This window comes from Triturus cristatus, chromosome 2_1 (assembly GCF_964204655.1).
Source record: "Triturus cristatus chromosome 2_1, aTriCri1.1, whole genome shotgun sequence".
Classification (NCBI taxonomy): domain Eukaryota; kingdom Metazoa; phylum Chordata; class Amphibia; order Caudata; family Salamandridae; genus Triturus; species Triturus cristatus.
Genome location: NC_140581.1, coordinates 733,802,888 through 733,828,538, shown reverse-complemented (window position 1 = coordinate 733,828,538; position 25,651 = coordinate 733,802,888). Strand labels below are relative to the sequence as shown.

Sequence of the window (25,651 nt, the reverse complement as noted above, 5' to 3'; positions counted from 1 at the left end):
CAAAACATGAAATACTACTGGAATATTGCTAGCTCTGTACTCTATCATTAAGAATTGTCTATTTAATTATATTGAACAAATATTCCATATATATAAAAAATATTAGTTCACATTAATATGGTCCATTTCACCTTTTTGGCCTCTGGATGCAAACAGCGTATTAATAAAATATTCCTATTTAGTTGGAGGACTGATTACCTAAAACAAAATTTCTGCCTAAATTCCAGGAAGATTTAAAGACAATCATGATGCAAATAATCATGTCTTAAAGTTATCATCATATGCTAAGCAAACCTAAGATATTTATCCTTATGACACCACAGTAGAAATACTGCTTTGAAACACTACTACAATGAAAGACCTTCAATAACAAGTGCACAAACTATGTTACTCTTCTGAAAGAATGTCAAGAAAATAAGTAAAGCATCACTAACAATGGTCTTAAAAGGAAAGGATGATCTGAGTTGAACAATATGTTTCCCCAAAAAGAAAAGCTAGTTTCAAACCTAGATTGCCCAAGAAAGATATTACTCCAATTTTCCAACAATTTGTTTGAATTTAATACTTTCAAATCGGTTTTAAGGATTTCTTTCAGAATTTCCATGTGAAATTGTTTGTTTCAAAATGAGATCATCTAAATCAAAAACTATTTACTAATCATAAACTTATTAATATGTTTCTAAAATACAACTTTCACATACAAACCTAATACTCTAATAAAATAACATACTAATACTAACATAATGAAGTGAGAAAAATAAAAATATAAATATTAAATTAAAAATATGACCAACTTTTTTGATTTCAGTTTGGAAAGATGCCGTGTGAGCTTGCGGATGGTAAGAACTCTGATCTTCTTCACTTCTTTCCTCATTTTCACGACCTATTTGAAGGAAAAACAATAATGAATATATTTGTGAAATGTAATTAGTCCTACAGCTTAACATGCAAAATTGTTGACTGACAGGTTAGCTGTCTTTATTCTTACAACAATCCCAAAATGCTAATGTGATTATTGGTTTGCTTACAGATTAACCAAAATTATATCAAGTGCAGGTAATTCAGTATGAGTTTACTTTTGTAAATGCAATTGCCAAATCCTTCACATCTCATTTTTATAGTGTTTTTCCCCTTTATTATTTCATTTTCAGATTTGTATTAGCATGCTAAAAAGTTCATATGGGAACTTTTGTTATTAGTAATTATTGGACGTGGTCCTTTCTGAAGGGTCACCCCAGATGTTTGCTTTTCCCTCCTTAAACAGTTTTTTGTGGCTTTAGGTGTCTGTGCACTTTACTCCTGCTAACCAGTGGTAAAGGGTTTGTGCTCGTCCCTTTAAATTTGGTACAATTGGCATACACCTGATTGGTACATTTACTTTACTTTTATGCTCCTACTAAATTGTACTACATGTACCAAGGGCCCTCAAATTAAATGCTACAAGTGAGCTGCAGTGTTCATTATGCCACCTACTAAAGTAGCCTTGTAAAACTGTTTCAGCCCTTCCACTGCAGTCTGTAGTGTAGTTTTAAGCTGCCATTACTTTTACTACGTCTGAACCTTCAGTTTTAATAATAAGTCACCCCTAAAGTAGACCCTCAACGCTAGTAGGGGGCATAGTATTTAAAACCTAGAACGTGTGGGTTTAATTTTTGCATGTCCTGAAAGTAAAAAACTCGTTCATGGGTACACCAGGTGTTCTGACTGGGTGTCAGAGAGAACGGACTGTGAACCGGTCTACAATCAGCTTGCTACTGACCAGTGAGACTGTCTGCCAAGATTACTCCTTCCACTGATCCAGCAACAGGATCGTGAGAGAAGAAATCAGGGACAGGGGCACTCTCTTCCTCCTGTCCCTCATCAGCGGACATGTAAGCCCTGTCAATAAAAGGTTTTAGGCGGTTCACATGAAATAACCTAGGTACTCCTAGAAGTCCCTACAGGGTAACTAGGTAGGTGACCTCACCTTTTTTCTCTCAGGTATGGTGTGGTGGCCACTCCACTTGTCCTGGGGAGCTGCTTGGGCCACAGGCTCCAACACCCACACTTTCTGTCCTGGCTGGTAAACTGTCAGTGCAGCCTTTTGGTCATGCTAAGATTCCTGAAGCTCCTGGCTCAACGTTTTTGCTGGCCTTCTTCATGTACTCAGCCATATGATAACGTAAGCCAAGCACATAGTCCATTGTGTAATGTTTAGGTGGTTTGTGAGGCTGCTCCCGTTCCTTCCTTAACCAGACACAATGGTCTCCTAACTGGATGTTCTAACAGAAGTTCAAATGGACTGTAGCCCATCCCATTCTGAGGAACCTCCCTGTAGGCACTTTTCTGGGAGTCCCATGATCATACCGTATGATCGAACCTTTCAATAAGCCCATTGCACTGTGGATGATAGGGTGTGGTAAACTTGTAGTTTACACCACACTTAATCCACATAGCAGTGATGTAGCTATAAATAACATTAGTAGCTCTGTCTGACAATACCTCCTTAGGAAATCCCACTCTGGAAAATACTTCCAGAAGGGCGCTAGCCCAACAGGAGCTGTAGTGGTCCTAAATGAAATAGATTCTGGATACCTAGTGGCATGGTTCAACACCACTAGAATGTAACTATGTCCAGATGCTGCTGGCGGGTTTAAGGGACCTACAACGTCTATCCCTACCCTCTCAAAGGGAACCCCAATCACTGGAAGTGGAATTAGGGGGGCCTTTGTTGTGCCACCTGACTTACCACTGGCTTGGCAAGTGACACAGGGATGACATAATTCATTGGTATCCTCAGACATGTGGGGCCAGTGAAAGTGAGAGACAAGCCTATCCCAAGTCTTGCTTTGCCCAAGATGTCCTGCAAGGGGAATGTCATGGGCTAGGGATAGTACACAACCCCTGAATTGTTTTAGGTATGACCAACCTCCTGGTGGCACAAGGCTTGGGGTCTCTACTCTCAGTAAATAGAAGCCTATCTTCCCAATAGATCCTAAGGGACCTACTGAAATTCCCTCCCTTCTCAGCAGCAGGTTGCTGTTGGAGCTGTTCATGAGAGGGACAGGGTTTCTGTTCCAGCCTCAAGACTGCCCTGGAAGGGCCCCCTGCCCCCAATAACTCTGCCGTGTCAGGCCCACGATCCTCTGGGACAGTTCCTTCACAGGGGCTGAGGTCATCTCCCTCAGGAGACTGATCCTCACTGGGAGCAGGATACATCTTTACCTTTCCTGCCCCTTCTGTTTGGGAGCTTCCTGGTCCATTTTTTCAGGACCCAGGGCTCCCTATGTGTCTAGTCTTTTTGCCTGAGCCCTGGTGACTGCGAAGGCACTGGCAGAAATACCCATCATTTCTGCATGTGTCTTGAACTCCAACTCAGACCAAGCTGAAGTTTCTAAATCATTGTCCAACAGACAGTCCACAGGCAGGTCTGGGAAAACCACAACTCTTTTAGGGCCAGTTACCCCTCCCCAGCTGAGATTCACAATTGCCAAGGAATGATCAGTCCTGACATTGCTAGCATTGGTCACCTGGTAAATCTGACCAAGTATCATCTGTTCAGGAGACACAAGTTTCTGTACTGACACTGGCTCCTGTGTGCCATAGCTTCTTGACAACTAATGAGTGGCGGTTGTCTGTACTTGCCCAAGTTAGTGGGACTTACAAGTAAAGTGGCAAGTTCCATGCCACCGACAAGAACAGCCTGAGTGGGAGTTCTGACTAGACTAGAAGTTACTTCATAACCCAAGGTTAACCCTACTAATCCCTTGGGGGCACCATTACTACTTATACTGGTGCTAGGGGCATTTGTTGCTTTCGGATCAGTAGTAGTAGTCTACTTGGTGCCAGATTTAAAGCAATTGTCATCACTTGCTCCATGGCCTTTCTCCTTACACTGGTAACATCAAGGTTTCTTGTTGGAGGAGGAAGATGATTGGGACCCAGCCCCAGAGGAAGATATTTGTGGACCTTGTGAAGACTCTTTCTTGTCTTTACCATTCTCCTCACCCTTCTCTCGAGCCTTAGAAGAATCTTGCTTTTTCTTGTCACCACCACAACCATCCGACTTCTGCTTGACCCTGGTGTTGACCCATTTGTCTGCCTTCTTTCTCAATTCTTGGGGAAAGGTCAGATCAGAGTCCACCAGGTACTGGTGCAGTTGCTGATTTTGACAGTTATTAAGGATGTGCCCCCCTCACCAATAGATTATACAGTCCCTCAATGTCATGTACGATACATCCATGAAGCCAGCCCTCCAGAGCGTAAATAGCACAGTCTACAAAACCTACGTAGTCTTGGGTGCATGCCTTCTGTGTGTCCATAAACTTAACCCTGTACTGTTCAGTGGTTAAACCACACCACTCTATGAGGATATTCTTCAAGACTGAGTAATTGTCTGCATCTTCCTCCCCAACAGTGAGCAGTTCAATTTGTCTCTACCTTTGTTAGCATAGTAGAGCGACAGGATAGCTGTGCACTGCACTTGGGGGACCGTCAGAACTTTACAGGCCTGCTCAAAAGCAGTGATCCATTTATGGATGTCATCTCCTACCTGATAAGGAGGGACTATCCTGCTCAGGTTCCTAGAATCAAAGGAATGTTCCCTGACCGTAAGTTTTGTCACCATTAGACCCTAGTCCCAAATTCTTCCTAGCCCTCTGAAGTTCCAGGGTCTCCTTGTTAATGGCCTACTGCTCATTATTGATCTTGACCTTGGCTCTCTCACGCTTGAGCAGGTGGCATTCCCTTTCCAATGAGTCTTCCCTCTGGCTAGAGATGTAGGTCCCAATGGAGTGGTTGGGGGAGGCTGAATTAACAGAGGAGGACCTAGACCTCCCCTGGACTCTAACTCCATTTTCACTTTTAGGGGGGAGTCTTTTAAAAATGCATAATTTTGTTATTTCTTGGACACTTGTATGTTTATTGCAAGACGGTGTTCATCGCTTTCACATTGGGACAGCGATTACACTTCGAGGCGCCATTTTTAGGTTTTGGGTGCTCTAGTGTTTAGAATCATGGACCCCATACCTTTATAAACCCCAGTATGCTGCGGACGCATGGGGTTAACTCTCTGCCATTTTAAAACTTTAAATCCTTTTAAACTGATTGTTTGCGTGCACTGTTTCTGGATTTGCACTTTTTACATGTTTGACTAAACTCTACCTGCATTTGCACCTTTCGGTGTAAGAATATAAAAAACAGCATTAGTTATTTCTCAGGCACTTTCATGTTTATTGCAAGATAGTGTTGATCGATTCTGCTTCAGGACCCCGCGATACTTAGAGGTGCTATTTTTAGGATTAGGGAGTTCTGGTGTTTAAAAACACGTTTCCTATTCCTTTATAAGCCCCAGTATGCTGAAGACGCGCAGTGGACGTGCGCCAAAGGCACACCCAAGGTAAGCCTGTCTGCACCCATCTGCGTCCGGACCGCGGCCAGCACCAGCCATGCTGCCGGTAAGTCCCTCCATGAAACCCCCCTAAGGGTGTATGCAAGGGCAGAGTTGCTGGAGCTCTATTCTGCTTCCTTCAACCATTTGTGCGATCTGACTCCTGCTGACATGGCTGAGGGGAACATCTGTGGGTTCTCCCCTAACTATTCAGACAAGCCTAGCTCGACATATGGCACAGGTGACTGAATTACCTCCACTAGTAGCGCCAAAACTATGGCTACACCCCAATTGTGTGCCTCCTTCTCTGCTTACCTAATTGTCGATCCTACCCAGACATTCCCTTGAAGTTTTATACTTTCTTGCCGAGAACTACTGGAGCATGATGTTCTTAACCGAAACCTGGCTTAAAGAGTGTTTGGAGGCTGATTTTGCTCTGGCTATTCCTGCCAATCTGCTAATTATGCACATTGACCAGGTGGACAAAAACAGTGGTGGGTCATATATCGCTCCTCCTACTCTTGGTCTGCCTCCAAACTGACCAACATCAACAATATCAAAGGACTAACCTTCACTATTGTCTCATCCTCATCCTTTTCTCTATCTGGGGCACGTAGTTAACGGCTTAGTGTGCTAGGCTGCATCACGACTGTTTTGCCCTAGTGACTGTAAAAGACTCTTGCATGTATTGGGATAAGCTAGGGAGTGCAGCCATTTACCACGGGGTGTGGAAATAACACGCAAAGAAGGAATTTGCATATGTTGCTCATAGCCTAGACTGCAGTGGCAAATACTTTTCCACTCCTAGCATCCAGTTTCTTGAATTACTTGTTTGAAAGTACCATAGAGAGGGTATTAGCCATAGGAAACATGAAATACCTAAGTTTGTAGCCTAGGGTGTGGAAAAAGAAAGGGTGGTTGGGAGACTGCCAGTCTATGCTTTTTGAAGACTGTCTGCATGAGACCAACAGGGAAGATTACAGCTTGTCCAATGAGTCGGTCAAGGTACTTATTAGTACTTTATTAAAGGGCGATAGCGGATCAGAGGACTGCTTCCTTAACATTAGCTCTATAAACAGGTTTGCAAGTGGCTGCTAAGTGTGCACAAGGATTTCTTGCATCTCCAACGGCTTAGGGATTACAACTGTAAAATATGACTGGTAAGCTGTCATCAGAACTTCATAACAAGGGAATTTGCTTTTTGCAAATATCAGGTGCTTACACTCTAGAAGGTAATAAGAAGAGAGAAATCCATTTGAGCAACTTTCCTTTTTTCATTCTCATTTCTGAGAGGTACATTTTAGAAAGTCAAGGCATCAGAATCTGATCCAAACATGTCAAGCAATTTTTAAATTCTTCCACTTTGGCTATTTATGGCCTCTCTGCCCCTACCCCACCATCCCCGAGCTTTACTGTGCCATTTAGAACCTCAGCTTTTTCATCGGCATCTGAAAGGACTTCATTGGTCCTTGAGTGGACACCGGCAAAAGTGTTGATTGTAATGGAACCGCCTTTGGAGAAAGGGAGGCATGCCAAGGGGTTATGTAAATAGACAGCAATCATAGATTCTAGAAAGCCTCAATCTGTTAACAAATGTTAGAGGGTGAACAACTGTGCATTGTAATGGAACCACTTCCCATGTAACAGAAAGATGCATGAAAATACCAGTGATAGGAATTTAGAGATGTATACGCCTCTGAGCTGATCCAAAATGTGATTAACAGTGTCTCAAAGCAAAGGCTGAAGGGTGCTTACCCAAAAGCCATTCTATTTCTGCTTTAAACAATAGGCCTTGCAGGCCATAAAAATACTTTAAGTCACACACAACTAAATAATAAATAGAATTAGAAATGCACACAATGAAATCAGAGAGAGTGAGTGAGAAAAAGAGAGAGAGTGAGTTGCCCAGATATAAGCAATAGTGCGAGGAAATACCTGAAAAGGTGACGCATGGATCACTACACTCTTAACAGTAGGTGACTAATAATCACACAAAACGATGCTAAAGAGTGGTAGATGGTGGAGACCTCATGATGAAGCATGCCACATATGAGATTTTCTGGACAGGAGACAAATATACAGACAAGAAGTAGGTCAGAGCCTGTTGATTGCAACACTCCTATGTAGGTTCAAGACTGTGTGCAATCAGTGCCTAGGTTCAGATGAAGCCGGAGCTCACACAGCCCTTGGAAGTTACTACTTAAAACAAATACCATCCAATAATTTCCAAACCACTGGAATTATAAAAACATGATGTGTTAACCCCTTCGATGCTCATGACGGAGCGGTTCCGTCATGAGCATCGGTTGGGCTGTGCTTATGACGGAACCGCTCCGTCATGAGCACAGCCCCTGGGGGGAAGCGCTGGCGCTCCCCCCCTGGGGCATAGATCCTGCCCCCACAGAGGGGGATGGCAGCGTTAGAGTTTCCGCTGCCACCCCCGAGCCCCCCCACGCTTCCCCATGACGTCAGCGCGCACAGAGTGCCCCGACGTCATCAGGAAGCGTTGGACGCGCTGGAATTCATCTCTTCCAGCGCGTCCAAGCAACGAGGTACGTGTTTGTCTCCGGTAGGGCCGGGGGGGGGGGGGGGGTTGAAATTGGGATGCCTTGAGGCATCGGGGGAGAGGAAAGAGTATTTCCTCTCCCCTAATGTCTCAATGCTGGGCATTCCTGCTTCACGATCGTGCTCAGCGTCGCGATCGTGGAGCAGGGATGCCCCCAATAGACACCAGGGATGTCTTTGTTGTGTTAGGAAGCGACCCCTTGTGCAAGGGTCGCTTCCTGGGGCCCCATTTTTGTACTAAGACTTTTATGCCCCCTCTGGGGGCAGATCGGTTTGATTTTGTTGCTGTTTCCGCTCTCCCAGGGGGGGCAGAAAAGCCCACTAGACACCAGGGATGTCTTTGTTGCGTTAAAGGAAGCGACCCCTTGGGCAAGGGTCGCTTCCTGGGGCCCCATAATGTTATTAAGATTTTTCTGCCCCCCCTGGGGGCAGATCGGTCTTTTTTGTAGCCGTTTCTGCTCCCAGGGGGGGGCAGAAAAGCCCACTGGACACCAGGGATGATATTTTTTGAGTAAAGGAAGCGACCCCTTGGGCAAGGGTCGCTTCCTGGGGGCCCACATTAATATTAAGACTTTTCTGCCCCCCTGGGTGCAGGTCGGTCGTTTATGTAGCCGTTTCTGCTCCCAGGGTGGGCAGAAAAGCCCACTAGACACCAGGGATGTTATTTTTTGAGTAAAGGAAGCGACCCCTTGGGCAAGGGTCGCTTCCTGGGGTCCCAAATTTTTATTAAGACTTTTCTGCCCCCCCTGGGGGCAGATCGGTCTTTTGTGTAACCGTTTCTGGTCCGAGGGGGGGCAGAAAAGCCCACTAGACACCAGGGAATTAGTTTAAATAAAAATGAAAGTGACCCCTTGGGCAAGGGTCGCTTCCAGGGTGCAATTTTTTATAATATGTATTTGGCCCCCCCGCCCCAGGACAGAGTAGCCTTGTTTTTCTTTTTCCTGCTGTTTTCTGCCCCACCTGGCACACAACCCGATTGACCATTTGGGTAGTAACATAGCATCTTATAATGTTTATTGTTATATAAATGTGTTTGATTTCTCTGCATGAATTATTTTTTGCAAATGGTGTAAAAATAGCAGTATGTTTGGTTTTTGAGTATCAAAAACTTTGCATTTGTGCGCGATGTGTATTTTGTTGTCTTGTGAGTAATTTGTTTTTTTTTTCTTCTTTCTAGTTGGATATCGTTGGTTTTTGCTGTGACACTGCACAGTAGGTTCTGGTGAGTGTAGCGGTCTCTTGTAATTGAATTCTATAGTTTTTGAGTACATTGATCTTTGTGATAAAGGTACACATTTCTTTACTTACTTGGTTTGCACATTGTTGGTTGTTGTTGACTTGTTTGTGCAGTCTTCTATCTTAGTAAGTATAATGGCTAGCCGCAGGATTACTGCTCAGCAGGTTGTTGGTTTGCTTTTTGAGTCTTCCTCTGACCATGGTTCAGAGACTGACTCTGCATATGAGGCAGAGGAGGCAGGGGACGATTCCGGCAGTGAGTTTTCTCTCCATATGGAGTCATCGGATGATGAAGATACTCTTAGTGCGGATGAAGTGCCTGTGTTAGAGGAGGAGACTGATGTGCCGATAGTGCGGCAAGAGGCATCTGGGCTGCAGCCTGGGGCTGCAAGGCTTCCCGTTGGTGTAGTGCGGCAAGAGGCTTCTGGGCTGCAGCCCGCGGCTGCAAGGCTTCCCGTTGGTGTAGTGCGGCAAGAGGCATCTGGGCTGCAGGCTGGGGCTGCAAGGCTTCCCTTTGAAAGTGATGACCTCTGGGTTGCCCCTGGCATGGTGCACCCGGCATTGCCAGACTTTACTGGTGTTCCAGGGTGTAGAGTGAATACTGAAAACTTTTTGCCGATAATTTTTTTTCAGTTGTTTATGGACGATGTGTTTTTGGCAGAGATTGCTGAGCAGACTAATTTGTATGCCGAACAGTTTTTGAGGGACAACAGTGCCAGTCTTAAGCCACACTCTAGAGCTACCCGGTGGACTCCCACAAATCTTGAAGAGATGAAGAAGTTTTTGGGTTTAACTTTGTTGATGGGCTTGCTAGGGAAGCCATCAATGTCTTCATATTGGTCTACTAGTCCCTTGATGGCAACTGCTATTTTTCCGGTAGTCATGAGTCGGTATTTGCTTCTGCTTCGGATGATGCATTTTGTTGATAATGGTTTAGCGTTGCCACGAGATCACCCCGAGTGTGACCGTCTATTTAAGATTAGGCCTGTCCTTGATCACTTTGTTGATCGATTTTCTGAGATCTATGCTTCTGGGAAAGAAATTGCAGTGGATGAGTCTTTGGTGTTGTTCAACGGCCGCTTGGTTTTTAGGCAATACATTCCTAGTAAGAGGGCACGCTATGGAATTAAGCTGTATATGCTGTGTGACAGTAGGATTGGATATGTCTCTAATTTCAGGGTGTACACCGGTAAGGAATCCAGGATTAACCCCCCTGGTTGTCCGTCCACTTTTAGAGTGACTGAGAAAATTGTTTGGGAACTTGGTAGAGGATTTTTTAACAAAGGCCACCATTTATATGTAGATAACTTCTACACTGGTGTGCGGTTGTTCAGGGAATTGGCCAAAGTGGACACTGTTGCTTGTGGCACAATCCGCTCTAACCGTAAAGGTTTCCCAAAAGAACTTGTTTGTCAAAAGCTTGTGCGGGGACAGTGCAGTGTGTTGCGTTGCAAGGAGCTTCTTGCTGTGAAGTTTTCAGACAGGAGAGATGTCTACATGCTGACTACTATCGATGATGAAAGAACTGCACCTGTGACTGTTTGGGGGCAGGTTGCTGAAGCGCGCAAACCTGTGTGCATTTTAGACTATAATAGGCACATGGGTGGTGTTGACAGAGTAGATCAGAGGTTGGAACCGTACGCTACTCTTCGTAAGGCTTACATTTGGTACAAGAAGTTGGCTATCCATCTTTTCCACTTGGCAACCTTTAATGCTTTTGTTGTGTTCCAGGATTCTTGCCCCGTGTCAAAGATGACTTTTGCTAAGTTCCAGGAGTCTGTAATAGGCAGCCTTATTGTAGTGGAACAGGCAAGTGTTCCTTGAGTTGGAGTGGTGGAGGATGTTGCTAGATTGAGAGATCGCCACTTTCCTGATCACATTCCTCCCACACCCTCAAAAGATTTTCCCAGTAGGAGATGTAGAGTCTGTTGGCGAAGAGGTACGCACGCGGAAGGAGATTTGTATGTACTGTCCCGACTGTCCTTCTAAACCTGGGCTGTGTATCCCTGCTTGTTTTAGAGCGTACCACACGCAAAATAATTTTTGGGAGCATTCATGAGTGGTAAAGTGAACTGCCTGGTCTGTATTATTTGGAAAATTTGATTCTGTTTCAAAGTTGGCGTTAGTGCAATGTATTTAGTTTCTGATTTTGTGTTTGGAGATTTGTTTGTGTTTTTACTTTTGTCTAAAAAAACCCTAAATGTGATGGCGGTGTGTGTAGGCTGGCGCTTGGTTGTTGGTGTGTGTGGACTGGCACTTGGCTGGCGGTGTGCGTGGACTGGTGCTTGGCTGGTGGTGTGCGTGGACTGGAGCTTGGCTGGCGGTGTGCGTGGATTGGCGATTGGCTGCCGGTGTGCCTGGACTGGCGATTGGCTGGCAGTGTGCCTGGACTGGCGATTGGTTGGCAGTGTGCCTGGACTGGCACTTGGCTAGCGGTGTGCGTGGACTGGCGCTTGGCTAGCGGTGTGCGTGGAATGGAGCTCTGGTAGTGGTGTGACTTGCTGCTGGTCACTACACACACTGCTAGCGGAGTGCCACTCCACGCAATCCATCAGCTTGTGTTTTTGCAGTGTCTGGAATGTGGGCATGTAAAAGTGATGGGTCCTTGAATGGCGCTGTGTGCTGGTGTGAGTTTTATTATGTGATGGGCCCGCGGCTGGCGGTGTGAATGGTTTTGTATGTCTTACACTTATGAAAGGTGTATGAATGGCCTGTAAAGAGGTTGGTGCCTTGTTGTGGCTTTACAGCTCACGAGCTGTGAGTCAATGGTTCAGTTTCTCGCCCTTTCAATTATTAAAAGTGCATTTCATTTTTGTGAAATCACTTGCTAATACAATTGTATGTACTGAACCATCACTCACCCTCGTGCCAAATCCAACCAGTATGTGTGTGTGCTTGAGGATTAGATGGCTGTGCAGTAATATTTGTCTTTCTGAAGCAGGGTGTACCTTGTCCCTATTTGTGAATTTTGTAATGTGTTGCTTTTGTGCCTGGTGGTGTGAATGGTCTTGTTTGTATCACGTATGAAAGGTGTGTGAATGGCCTGTAAAGTGGTTGGTGCCTTGACGTGGCTTTACAGCTCACGAGCTGTGAGTCATTGGTTTTGTTTTTTGTGAATTTAATTATTGACAGTGCATTTAATTTTTGTGAAATCTCGTGTTAATAAAATTTAATACACTGAACCATGACTCGCCCTCGTGCCAAATCCAACCAGTATGTGTGTGCGTTTGAGGAATAGATGGTTGTGCAGGAATCTTTGTCTTTAGTTTCTCTGCCAAGGTGTACTTTCCATGTAAGAATAACCCACCAACTGTAGATATTGTCGTAAACCCATGGGAGTTCATGGTGATGTCTCTCTTGTGAATTCAAAAAAGTTTTTTTATCCCCAATGTCCTGCAAACCTCAAAATGTCTGTCACATTTTAATTGCAATATTGTTCCAAAATTCTCACGCTGTAGAAATAAACAAATAATTATGTCTATACAATCTGGTTTTGCAAGGGGTGTCACCTGGGTTTTTGGCCCGGTGCTCGGCGGCCATCTAGGGAAACCTACCAAACCCATGCATTTCTGAAAACTAGACACCCGGCGGCTTCCAGGGAGGTATGGCTTGCGTGGATCCCCCAACGTTTCCTTACCCAGAATCCCCTGCAAACCACAATTTTAGCTGAAAAAGTCACTTTTTTTCACACATTTTGGTGTGGGAAAGTTGTGGCATCACTGGGCTCACACAAAATTACCACCACCCAGCGTTCCCCCAGGTCTCCCGGTAAAAATGGTGCCTCACTTGTATGAGAGGCCCAAGTACCCGCGACAGGTGAGGGCCCCAAACGTAGTGAGGCGACATCAAAATGGCCTATCGCAAAACCACCTGGTTTTGCAAGGGGGGTCACTTGGGTTTTTGGCCCGGTGCTCGGCGGCCATCTAGGGAAACCTACCAAACCCATACATTTCTGAAAACTAGACACCCGGCGGCTTCCAGGGAGGTATGGCTTGCGTGGATCCCCCAACGTTTCCTTACCCAGAATCCCCTGCAAACCTCAATTTTAGCTGAAAAAAAATCACTTTTATTATTTATTTATTTTATTTATTTTTAATATTTGTAAAGCGCTGCATTTACCCGTAGGCGTCTTGGCGCTAAAAACCAATAATGACAAGGAAGTGCGCGGGGGTACAACCAGTTAAGTGAACAGATGTGAGGGAAAAAAAAAAGAAAAGAGGTTACTGAACGAACAACCAGGTTTTCAAGAGTTTACGGAATTGAAGCAGTGTAACACTTTGTCTGATGTTAAGGGGTAAGGTGTTCCAGAGTCTGGGGGCCGCCACCAAAAAGCGTCGGTCACCCCAGCTAACTGTTTTGGTGCGGGGGACGACCAGTTGACTGAGAGTAGCTGATCTTAAAACTCTTGTGGGTTTATAAGATTGTAGTTGGTCTCTTAAAAAATGAGGTCCTTGATTATTAATGGTTTTGAATACAATGCAAAGTGATTTGAAATAAATTCGTTTTTGTACAGTGAGCCAATGAAGATCTTTTATATCTTTGGAAATGGGTTCAAACTTTGTTTTACCGGTAAGAAGACGAGCTGCCGCATTTTGAATAGTTTGGAGTTTTGCAATTACTCTGGATTGAGCATTGAGAAATAGCCCATTGCAATAGTCCAAAGATGAAAGGACCAGGGCAGAAACCAGTGTCTTGATGGCGGAGTCAGGGAGAAAAGGTCGTATTTTCCTGATCATTTTTAACTTCATGTGTGCTGTAGAAACTGTTTTGTTAGCGTGGTTCATGAAGTTTAGTCCATCATCAAAGATGACACCAAGGTTCCTAACCTTCGAAGTGGGCATCGGAGGAGTACCGAAGGTCTCTGGCCACCAAGAGGTGGACCAGGCTGGAAGGAGTGGACCAAAGATGAGTACCTCGGTTTTTTCCGAGTTTAGCTTTAGGCAGTTTGTAGCCATCCAGTCTCCTATATCTAGGAGCCCTTTCTTAAATTTTTCAGCTACTTGCTCTCCGTCGCCTTTAACCGCCAACACTAGTTGGGTGTCGTCGGCGTAAGAGGTTAGGCTCATCCCATGTGCTTTGATGGTCTTAGCAAGGTCCGACACATAGATGTTAAACAGAGTCGGACTCAGGGATGAGCCTTGAGGAACTCCGCAAGGAGAAGAGAGTTGAGCTGATTGAAAGGGTCCCAGAGTGACAGCCTGCGTTCTTTTGGCTAAGAAGGACTCTATCAGGTTTTTGGCAGTGTGGCAGATGCCAAGTCCTTGGACACGGTCGACCAAGATGTTGTGGTCGACCGTGTCAAAAGCCGCTGATAAATCTAGCAGGACCAGTATGGCAGTGCCACCCTGGTCCCTAATGACCCTGATATCGTCAGTGGCTTTGATCAGGGCTGTCTCTGTCCCGTGATGTTTTCTAAACCCAAACTGCGTGTTGTCGAGAAGCTGATGTTTTTCAATAAACTCGGAGATCTGGGTATTCATGATTTTTTCAATCATCTTTGCCATGAAGGGTAGACTGGCAATTGGTCGATAATTTTTTAACTCACTTTTGTCCAGAGAGGGTTTTTTTAGCAGAGGTTTTAGTAAAGTGTTTTTGAGAGGGGCCGGATAATTGCCCGACAGCAATATTAAATTGCAAACCTGAGTGAGTGCCGGTAGAATGGCGTCAATTACTGGTCTGAGTACAGATAAAGGGCAGGGGTCCAGAGGTGAACCTGATTTAATGGTAAATAAAGTATTTTTTATTTGGTCCAAGGTGACTGGTTGGAAACAAGGGAACGTGTTAACCAGGGGGGAAGTGGTAGGTGGGATAGAACCCGGAAGTGATTTGGAAGAGAACGCCTGGTAGATATCATCTACTTTGGTGTAGAAAAAAGAGGCAAGAGAGTCACACAAGGATTGTGACGGGGGGGGTGTAAGGTCTGGGGTATTGCCTAATAATACTTTGGTGATTGAGAATAGTTGTTTGCTGGAGTTCTTAACTTTCTCAATTTGCTCACTATAGTATTCTTTTTTCGCTTCCGCTATCATGATTTTATATAGTGCTAAGGATTTCTTATAGGCAAATTTACTACTGGTATCATATTCTTTTCTCCAAGTTCTTTCCTTACTACGATTTATCTGTTTTTGTGCCCTTAGTTTATCATTGTACCAAGGTGCGGTGGGTTTAGCTCTGTTACTAGAGTGTACTTTAGAAGGGGCTGACTGGTGTGTTGCCTTGCCCATCCAGTCATATAATTGCTGGAGTGCTAAGTTAGGGTCTGAAGCAAACACTGGATATGTTTGTTCTAGTATGTGTTTCAAATCTTCATGATTTATATTTTTCCAGTCTTTAAAAGATTGTTTCGGTATAGGTTGGGAATTTTTCTTACAGTGATTTTCAGTGGCTATGTTTGCAAAAACCGCAAAATGGTCGGTCCAAGGCAGTGGCAAGATATTGGTAATTTGCAGTCCTTCTAGGTTAGAAAAGATGGGGTCTAAAATATGGCCTGCTTGGTGGGTTGAAGATGTAACAAGTTGTTTTAGCCCTAGAGTGCCTAGGTCAGAGATGAGGGCGGCAGAGTCGGTAAGGTGACCTAGATCTAAATGAAAGTTCAGGTCACCTAGCACCGTAAAGCTGCTTTCTGTGGCTACAGATTCCATCATGGTGTTTATATTGGACAGGAAGGTCGTCTTTGAACCTGGTGGACGATATATTAATATCCCCTTGAAATTAAACAAGGGGGAAATGTTAATAGCAAATTGCATGGCCTCACAGGAGGTGGATGGAATAGAAGTTGTTCTAACAGGATATAAATCTCTGGCAATAATGGCCAGCCCCCCCCCTCTTTGTGTGGGCCTGTCCTGACAGTAGGCTTTGAAACCCTCTGGAACGGCGATGACCAAGTCTGGCTGTGAAGAGTCATCCGTCCATGTTTCTGTGATGAACAATATGTCGAGTTTGAAATCGGTTATCAGATCATATATTTCCTGCCTGTGCTTGCCAAGTGAGCGAGCATTTATAAGGGCTATGGAGGTGAGAGCACCTACATCATGTTTGGTTGCCGAGTCATTAGTTTGAGGAAGTATTATTGGGAAGGTATCACAACAGTGAGGGCAGATGATGGCAGTATCCTTGTGGATCTCTGAGGGATTGATCTTTAAACATTTGATCATATTGGGTGGTCGAAGCGCGTATAGGTTATGTCTGGTATATATTTTAAGAACTCCTGGAACCATTTGGGCAGGAGTTGTGGCCCTGGGCCCGGTCCCGGCGCGGACGGGCGCAGACGGGCTTGCCTCTGGCGCGCCTCCGGCGCGCCGCCGGCGCGCCCGCTGCGCCCGCCCGCTGCGCGGACGGGAAGTGCCTGTACTTTTATACATTGAGGGGGCGGGAAGGGGGGGAGCGTTGGATAGACTGGAGCGCAGCCCTTCCCTCCTCAAGATGGCGGGTGAGGTATGAGAAGTCACGTGACCGTGACCGAGAGGGCAGCGCTGTTGGAAATGAAGGCTGCAGTCGCGCTATGCAGCGCGCTATGTATTCACGAAGGTGAGGTAAGCGCCAAGATTTTAGCCACCCAAGATGTATTTAGAAATACATCGAACTAATTATTGCCCTCAGCCCGGACAATGACAGCAAGTATAAGTGCAATTTAAAGATTTAAAAACGATCAAGGATAGTCAGAGAATCCCCCGGCTTCCGCCTCAGGGGAGAGCAATTTTAAAAGAATGGTTTTGCCGGTGGTAAGGTGAACGCCCCTTAAGTAGTCTAAGAGGGCGGGAGCGCTGGATAGACTGGAGCGCAGCCCTTCCCTCCTCAAGATGGCGGGTGAGGTATGAGAAGTCACGTGACCGTGACCGAGAGGGCAGCGCTGTTGGAAATGAAGGCTGCAGTCGCGCTATGCAGCGCGCTATGTATTCACGAAGGTGAGGTAAGCGCCAAGATTTTAGCCACCCAAGATGTATTTAGAAATACATCGAACTAATTATTGCCCTCAGCCCGGACAATGACAGCAAGTATAAGTGCAATTTAAAGATTTAAAAACGATCAAGGATAGTCAGAGAATCCCCCGGCTTCCGCCTCAGGGGAGAGCAATTTTAAAAGAATGGTTTTGCCGGTGGTAAGGTGAACGCCCCTTAAGTAGTCTAAGAGGGCGGGAGCGCTGGATAGACTGGAGCGCAGCCCTTCCCTCCTCAAGATGGCGGGTGAGGTATGAGAAGTCGCGGGTACTTGGGCCTCCCACACAAGTGAGGCACCATTTTTACCAGGAGACCTGGGGGAACGCTGGGTGGTGGTAAATTAGTGTGAGCCCGGTGATGCCACAACTGTCCCACACCAAAATGTGTGAAAAAAAGTGATTTTTTCAGCTAAAATTGAGGTTTGCAGGGGATTCTGGGTAAGGAAACGTAGGGGGATCCACGCAAGCCATACCTCCCTGGAAGCCGCCGGGTATCTAGTTTTCAGAAATGTATGGATTTGGTAGGTTTCCCTATGTGCCGGCAGGGCTAGGGTTCAAAAACTACAGCTAGTCACTTTGCCAAAAAAGGGTCATTTTTCACTGCAAAATTGAGGTTTGACCATGTTGCGTTTTGCGCCGTTTCCTGTCGCGGGCACTAGGCCGACCCGCACAAGTGAGGTACCATTTTTCTTGTAGGACTTTGTGGAACGCGGGGTGGGTGAAAATTTGTGGATCCACGCAGATTCTAGAACTTTCCATCACAAAAATGTGGGGAAAATGTGGGTTTTTTGTCAATCTTTTAGGTTTGCAAGGTATTCTGGGTAACAGACCCTGGTGGGAGGCACTCAAGTAACCCCATCCTGGATTCCCCTGGGTGTCTAGTTTTCACAAATATATAGGTTTGCTAGGTTTCCCTAGGTGCCGGCAGAGCTAGGGTTAAAAAACTACAGCTCGTCACTTTGCCAAAAAAGGGTCATTTTTCACTGCAAAATTGAGGTGTGACCACGTTGCGTTTTGTGCAATTTCCTGTCGCGGGCAGTAGGCCAACCTGCACAAGTGAGGTACCATTCTTCTCGTAAGACTTTGGGCAACACTGGGTGGGTGGAAATGTATGGATCCACGCAGATTCCAGAACTTTCCACCACAGAAATGTGGGGAAAAAGTGTTTTTTGTGTCAATTTTTAGGTTTGCAAGGGATTCTGGGTAACAGATCATGGTGGGAGGCAGTCAAGTCACCCCATCCTGGATTCCCCTGGGTGTCTACTTTTCAAAAATGTATAGGTTTGCTAGGTTTCCCTAGGTGCCGGCAGAGCTAGGGTTAAAAAACTACAGCTAGACTCTTCGCAAAAAATGTGTAAATTTTCATTGTGAAAATGTGGTGTGTTCACGTTAGGTTTTGAGCCACTTCCTGTCGTGGGCACTATGCCTACCCACACAAGTGAGGTACCATTTTTATGGGGAGACTTAGGGTAGTTCAGATTTGTAAAGCAACTGTTATTACCTATTGATTTTTGATGCATTTCTCCCTTCCAAATGAAAGACATTGTGTAAAAAAAAAGTCATTTTGAAAAATGACCAATAATTCTCATGCTAGTATGCGTATTCCCAATTTTGAAAATGTGCAAATATGCACTGTTTCTAAACTCTGTAATTTGTTCCCATTTCAGAAATACATAGGTGTCTTTCATACCGATTTTTCCATGTATACATTTTCCCACAATAATTGCTATATACCCGGAACATAATAAAAAACCATTACATAATGCTGCTCAGTTTTTTACTCTGGGTTCGTTGGGCTCTTGGTGAACCTACAAGTCCTATATATCCTCACAACCAGGAAGGTCCAGCAGATGTAACGGTACATTGCATTCAAAGAGATGTCATAATTAGAAGAAGTTACAGGTGAAAACGTTGACACAAAAGGCTGCTTTTTTCAACTAATTTTTTATTTTTCCTATATTTAACTGTTAGTTTCTATAAAGAAACCTTGATGGATCTACACAAATGACCCCTTGCTGAATTCAGAATTTTGTCTACTTTTCAAAAATGTATAGCTTTCCAGGATCCATTATTGCTTTTGTACCCATTTCTACCATTAACTGGAAGGAGGTTGAAAGCACAAAAAATAGCAAAAATAGGGTATGTCCCAGAAAAATGCCAAAACTGTGTAAAAAATGTTGGATTTCTGACAAAAATCTGTCATTCCCTAAAAGCTGGAGAAATGGTGTTGCAGCCCCACACACCCTTTTTTGATACCATTTGCAGAGAAAAACCCAGACGCTTTCATTTGCAGCCAGTTTTTCCCATTTTTCACAAAAAACACAAAATTTTGCTGTATTTTGACTAATTTCTGGGAACCCTCTAGGAGAATCCACAAACCCTGGGTACTTTTAGAATCCCCATGATGTTGGAAGAAAAGGACACAAATTTGGCGTGGATACCCAATGTGGTCAAAACGTTACAGGGGCCTAAGCGCGCACTACCCCAAATAGCCCAAAAAAGGCTTAGCACAGGAGGGGAAAAGGCCTAGCAGCGAAGGGGTTAAGACAGGACTATTGTCTACCATATGGTAATGGTGCTGAATTCTTTCAATGGAGACATTCTTTCGTGCATCAATGGTTTGGGTGAAAACCCCAACAGCCCTAGTGAGAGTACATAAGATCTCTTGGCTTTGAAGATGAATAACTCAAATGCATATCTCCAAGTTGTTAGCGTTCCTTGGACGAACATAAAGAAATCCCTATACTTAAAATTAAACGCAATTGGAATGAAGGTGCTGGGCGAGTGAATGGCTAGCAGCGAGACAGTATTAAATGTTACACTATTTTATCCAATATTTAAGCCTAAACTCATCCAATTAACTGTATACATAATACTCTATGCATGAGGAAGGAAAATGCTTTAGTAACAATCCTCAATTAACAAAAAGGGAGCATATGCAAGGAATTTTTAGGTCTGAGCTTTGTTTGATTGCTAACAATACTCATACAGTAGGCTTTGGGTCTATCCCTTTCAACCATTTGCATTCTTGGACCAGCTTCTTTCAGTTATTGCATTGATACTTTGTTAATCATGTCTGGGCTCAACTCAGTGGAGTATTCAACTTTCACCGAATACTATTGGCTTTTTGAGTGTATCCTTCCACCTCCACTTGACTGATTGCATTGACCTGCATGAGGATTACTTTACAATTATAGCCCTCTTATTCTCTCCCTTGTGCCTTGCTCTAATGAGCTAGCACATGCATTAACAATTAAACCCAGACCTGTTGATTCCATTAATGCTTGTTTATACATGATCTCTGTCTGGATCACCACTGCAGAGTTTTAGGAAGAGCATAGATCCTCAACAAAATGAACTTTGTGCCCGGTCAAATGTCAAAATGTCATACATATGTTGTCTGCTAAGCGACACATAACTGATGTTAAGCTAGAAATTGGCAAACTTATGTAGTGGTCAGGTGTACAAATCCAACAATGCTTCAATCGCATTGGAATGGGTGAATGCAAGTAGTTTTAAAGGTAATCCACAAATTTCTTACATACTTGTCAAAAGGCTCCCTTGAGAAATATTTAACATTTGGGCTAGTCATAAAATTGAAGCTTTGAATGCATCAGAAGATGTATATGAAATATAATACGGAACAGGCAATGATCAACCAAAAGCAAAATCTGTAGCTTTTAGGATCCAGGCTAACCATTTTGGACCGGGCTCCAGTTATGGTTTCTGAATCAGTCTTCACTGGAAAAAGTGTATGCATAAGAATCACTTCTTTCAAACAATTAAATGTATGGGACAATTTTTATAGAGTTATTTGTATAAGATAGGAATCCAAAATAGTAATGTTAAATATAATGGTTTGATATGCACAGCTTGAGATGTCAGGGGTATCTTGTATCACTATTAATGTTGTCTTGAGGCAAAATTTTAATAAAGAAGTTAATTAATATAGATGAGGGCCAAGTACTAAGTAGGCAAAGGAATCAAGAGCAACAATTCTCCTCAAGGAGAGGGCTAATGCAATGAAGGTTATTTAAACCCACTTTGAGTTGCTTTGAGGTCTATCTATTAAGCATGCATTCTTAATTTTAAGTTCCGGCATGAAACTTCAGGACAGAAAGTTGTGAAGTTAGATCCTGTAAGGTTACTACTATGCTTCGCAAATGTCCCACTTTTTTGGGAACCCAGAGCAAAACCTAGTACTCCGGAATATGTAAGCAAGTCTAAGATTACCACGAGAACTCAAATGTGTAAAAATATCCGCATATTAAATTGTAAAATGTGTAGAAAGTTGATATAAACATGTAATTTGCAATTTATAAAAAAAACACCTCACTTAGCTTTGGTAAACCTCTTTCTGGTGTATACTCTAACCGCAGATTCCTCATCTTTAGAATATCCACAGGAGCCAGATTAGGTCCGAAAGATTGTGTAGGGTGGCTGCAAAGAAAGTGCTTAAAGCTCACTCGTGACAAGCTGAGGTGATCATGATGAGAAAGACAATTTCCAGGGCAATACACTTAAGGGACAGCTGTGAAATGGCTCAAACGTAGTGCTGGTTGTTGGGGTGGCGGGCCATGACGTTGTCGGTAGGTAAAGTCTCTAGCGATGACTCAGGAGGGGTAAAATTGGTGGGGATACTGCCTTGCGGGAGTGGAAAAACTGACGCAATATCTCTTCTCTCTTTAAAGCGCTCGAGGGCAGAGTCCGCCTTCTCACCAAAGAAGTAAAACCCATCAAACGTTATGTCCATGAATGATGCATGAACGTCACCCGAGAAGTTTGTGGATCAAATCCACGCATTATGCCAGAGCACCACGATAGTACTGACCACTCTACGTACACAGTCAATTCGGTCCATGCCTGGTTGGATTACATACTTATCCGCATCCTGGGCCATCTCGAATGATCTGCGACAAATTAGTACAAAATTCTTCTGGGACTGCTGGTAAGATTTCAGCGACTGAGTCCCATAATGCTTGGAAGTATATGCCTTGCAAACAACTGCCACTGACTTATCTAAAGCCAAGGCTAGCAGAAGTAAACATACTCTTCTCAAAGGTTTGAATTCTTTTTGACTCTGTAGGTAGAGGGGGGATTGTTATGAATTAGAGTGGGGTAGCTCGAAAAGAATTGGGGCTAACTCAGCTAGTGGAGACCTGAACTACCAGACTCTCAGGAGCAGGTTGCAGCATTAGGAAAACATGATCTCCAGGAGTAGGTCTGCGACAACGTGCCACCTGTTTGTTTATGGGTGGGATAGAGCAGTGTTTGGCGCAGGTGACCACGAAGGTGTCAGTTAGGGCCTTGTTGAATGGCTAAAGACGTTCTGATGAGGACTGTCCGGATTGTAACAGTGTGAATACGTTAGCTTTTACCTCAATGGAAGGCAATTGTAGACCACTGGTGAACGAAGTAGACTCTTATGTGGAAATACAATGAGGTGAGACTAATCCCATGTCAGGGAAAGAGTTAAACTCACTGTCCTCTTTGAGGTCCATGCAAAAATTCTCACCATCATATTAAGGGGCAAAATCATCCCCATCATCACAATCACCACCAAATTCGGGCTGGTTTTGGTCAGAGTCTGATCTGACAATTCTTTGAGTACTTATGTGCGGCTCAGCGATAAAAGCAGTGTATCAGTCAGAGCATATAGGGGACATACGTGTAGGGACTGAGCACGAACGCAGCTTTGGCTGAAGTCGATTTGACTTGGCTGAGAAAGAACTTTGGAATCAAAGTCCTCCTCTGGTGTGGGTCGCCAAAGTGCCAGCATCAACATAACAGGGACTGGCCAGGCGTGGACTTTGATGCGGTATTGGAGCTGTCCGTGAAGCGGGTTCAGGAGGCACAGACAGAGCAGAGGACGAACCCACTGGAAAACCTCCACAGATCCATGTGGTCCAAGTCACTCTAGAGGAACCCGCTCGCAGAGCGAGGCCTCCAATATTTCCTCAGTCTGTTGTGGCACCGCCAATCGACCCATGATATCAGAGTACATGGAAATCAGCTGCGGGATCAGCTCCCGGTAGCGAGACTGTGGGGCACCTTGACATCCTTGTGACTTCTCAGACCGAGAGTGGCAAGATTTGGAAGAGGCCCACTTGGACTTCTTGTATTTCTTTTTAAGTTCTGACTTACCTGAAGACCTGGATTGCTATGACAACCTATCCTGTCAACAGGAGTGGGTCAATATCCTCGGCATCGAGCGGGAGTAGCCCATAGGCAACTTCCATCAGTGCTCGGCAATGTATAGTTTGCTCCACTTTCCCAGTTTTCCATCAGGCACATCAGGGCACAATCAGAGACACCGCCCTGCCCCAAACACCATAGACTCACCTTAAGGGGATCTGTCACAGACATTTGTTTGTGACAATACCTACATGGCTTAAACCCGGTTGTCTTAGGAGGGATATATTCCCTTGCACACTGGAAAAATATTTTTGATAGAAAAATACTCTTCAACTGACATGAAAAAATAGGGGCCGGCTACAGAACCATGTACGACGGTGCAGAAAGAAGGAAACTTACAACATTTTGGTGGAGCCTATGCAAGACTCCACTGTCACTTCCAGGGTGGAGCGAAGGATGCGAAGCAGCACAACGCCACCTAATGGCATGAAGGGGCTATGCTGAAAAGTCTTCTGGATCCGGTCTGGTGCATGGGGATATTATAAGAGGTGAGGCATTTGCAATTAAAAGTATCCTTCAGAAAATCTTTTTTGTGCATAGAGAAATTATTTTACCTTGTTTTTTGCTCCTTGCCCTACAGCTCCATCCATTTTAAGATTGGTTTCTGTCTATTTCCACTCTGGAAATACATTTAATACTACCCTTGCTGGGAGTAAATCTGCACGAGTCCAGGATGGCAATCTATCTGGTAATGGTTGATGAATTCTCATATACTTGCTTGTGGGTATTCACAAACTTTTAGATATGTATTTACCCAAGCAAGACCACAAATACGCCTTTATTATGAGATTTGCGAGTCTAAAAACGTCACCAACCACCATAGCAGAATTTCTGCATCAGCAGGCCCAAATTCGAAGGATTAAAGGGCTCCATTGCAGATTCTTGGTCTGAGGAATGGACCTTAACCCTTGCAAATGCTTTTGTGCACGTAAACTGGTTGTTTGTGTACAAGCGTAAGCATGTGTTTTTGGTTTGCGTCACTATCCGTTGAAATAAAGGGCATTTCTCATTGCTTTCTATCCCAGTTAGGGCCTAAGCAGCTAAATGACACTATGAAAATCTGCAATGTGGGATCTTATAAGCAAAATACAAGTCGCAGGGATCTGTGACCAAATAGAGGAAAGTGGACAAAGGTAGAGCTACAATTTTTAAGGTCATGGAACTCCGAGGTGACTCGTAATATCCTTTAAACATATGGCAGGAGGTATTTAATTCCTTATAGTACATGGGCATAAATCCCACAATCTTCTTATATTCTTGGTGTTTTGCTTTCAAATGAAAGAAACTGTATATGTGTATAGGCGTGGACATGAAAAATAAAAGCAGAATTGGTAGTGCATAATTGAACGCAGCAAAAAGCCTTTAGCAAACTTGTAAATGCTATACCTCAGAATATATAGACATGCAAATAGATTCTATCTTTCTTGGAATTACATCTACCATGCAAAAAAATAAACATGTTGCCATCAATATCTCCTTTCTGCTGATCTCTGTCCATTTTAGAAAGGCAGATCAGAAGAAGGAAAAGCAGCTCTTGTTTTTAAGATGCAGCTGAAATTATGCTTTGCGACTTGCCTTTCAACTTGGCTGCGGTAGTAGCAGACATAATGATATCACAACTAAACTGCAATAAGGAAATCAGAGATACGTATTTATTTATACATGGATTGCAGGCTCCCATGTATTACAATGACAAACAGCAGCAGCACGCAGATTTTGCGAAGCACGATTTCTTTTCCAAGTCGGAGAAAACACCGATTATACTCTGACAAAACAACAAAGGAGAAAAAATATGACACACTGTCAAAAAGCAAAAAATAATGAACACGTCACCCTAGAGAATATTTTATAAGAAGGCTAGAAAATACATTACTGCTCTTGTAGTTCGTGATGCCACGGAGCAGGTTTAAAAACCTTTTTTTACTTACACGTCAATTTGAAGAAACTCATAATGCAAGGCCTCCCTTCAAATTATTATACAACAGTACTGCACAGATGTTTTCGTAACAGCCTCTAGCCAGGATACGTGGCTGACCATATGCAATCCGAGTAGTTCACAGGGAGCTCAGAAGCGTCTGTCGGAGTGCGCTTCTGTACAGCGAAGCAAACGGATCATGCAAATGCGCAAACCAGCTGCTGGATTACGGGGAATGCTTGATATATTTTCCCTTCAACAAAATGCTAGTGGAAAACAATGTGTGTAACCCGCTTATCGTCACTCGGGCTTCGTGCAGTGGTGATGTGGCAACTGCAGGCCCTTTAAAAACATCTGCTGGAGGGGTTCCCAGAAACTGTTCTTCGGCAAACTATCTGCAGTGTATGTTTGCTTCGGTGGTTTCACGGACTCAGGG

General features: G+C 44.2%; 1 protein-coding gene across 3 annotated transcripts in view; it reads right to left on the bottom strand.

Annotated features, from left to right (window-relative positions):
• The window catches only part of SRFBP1 (serum response factor binding protein 1), a 446,408-nt gene that overhangs the window by 261,545 nt on the left and 159,212 nt on the right, over positions 1-25,651 (bottom strand). For all 3 annotated transcript variants that reach the window (XM_085632663.1, XM_085632662.1, XM_085632664.1), the window contains exon 2: positions 795-883. In XM_085632663.1, the coding sequence (XP_085488789.1) occupies positions 795-883 (89 nt within the window). The remainder of the gene's footprint in view (positions 1-794; positions 884-25,651) is intronic.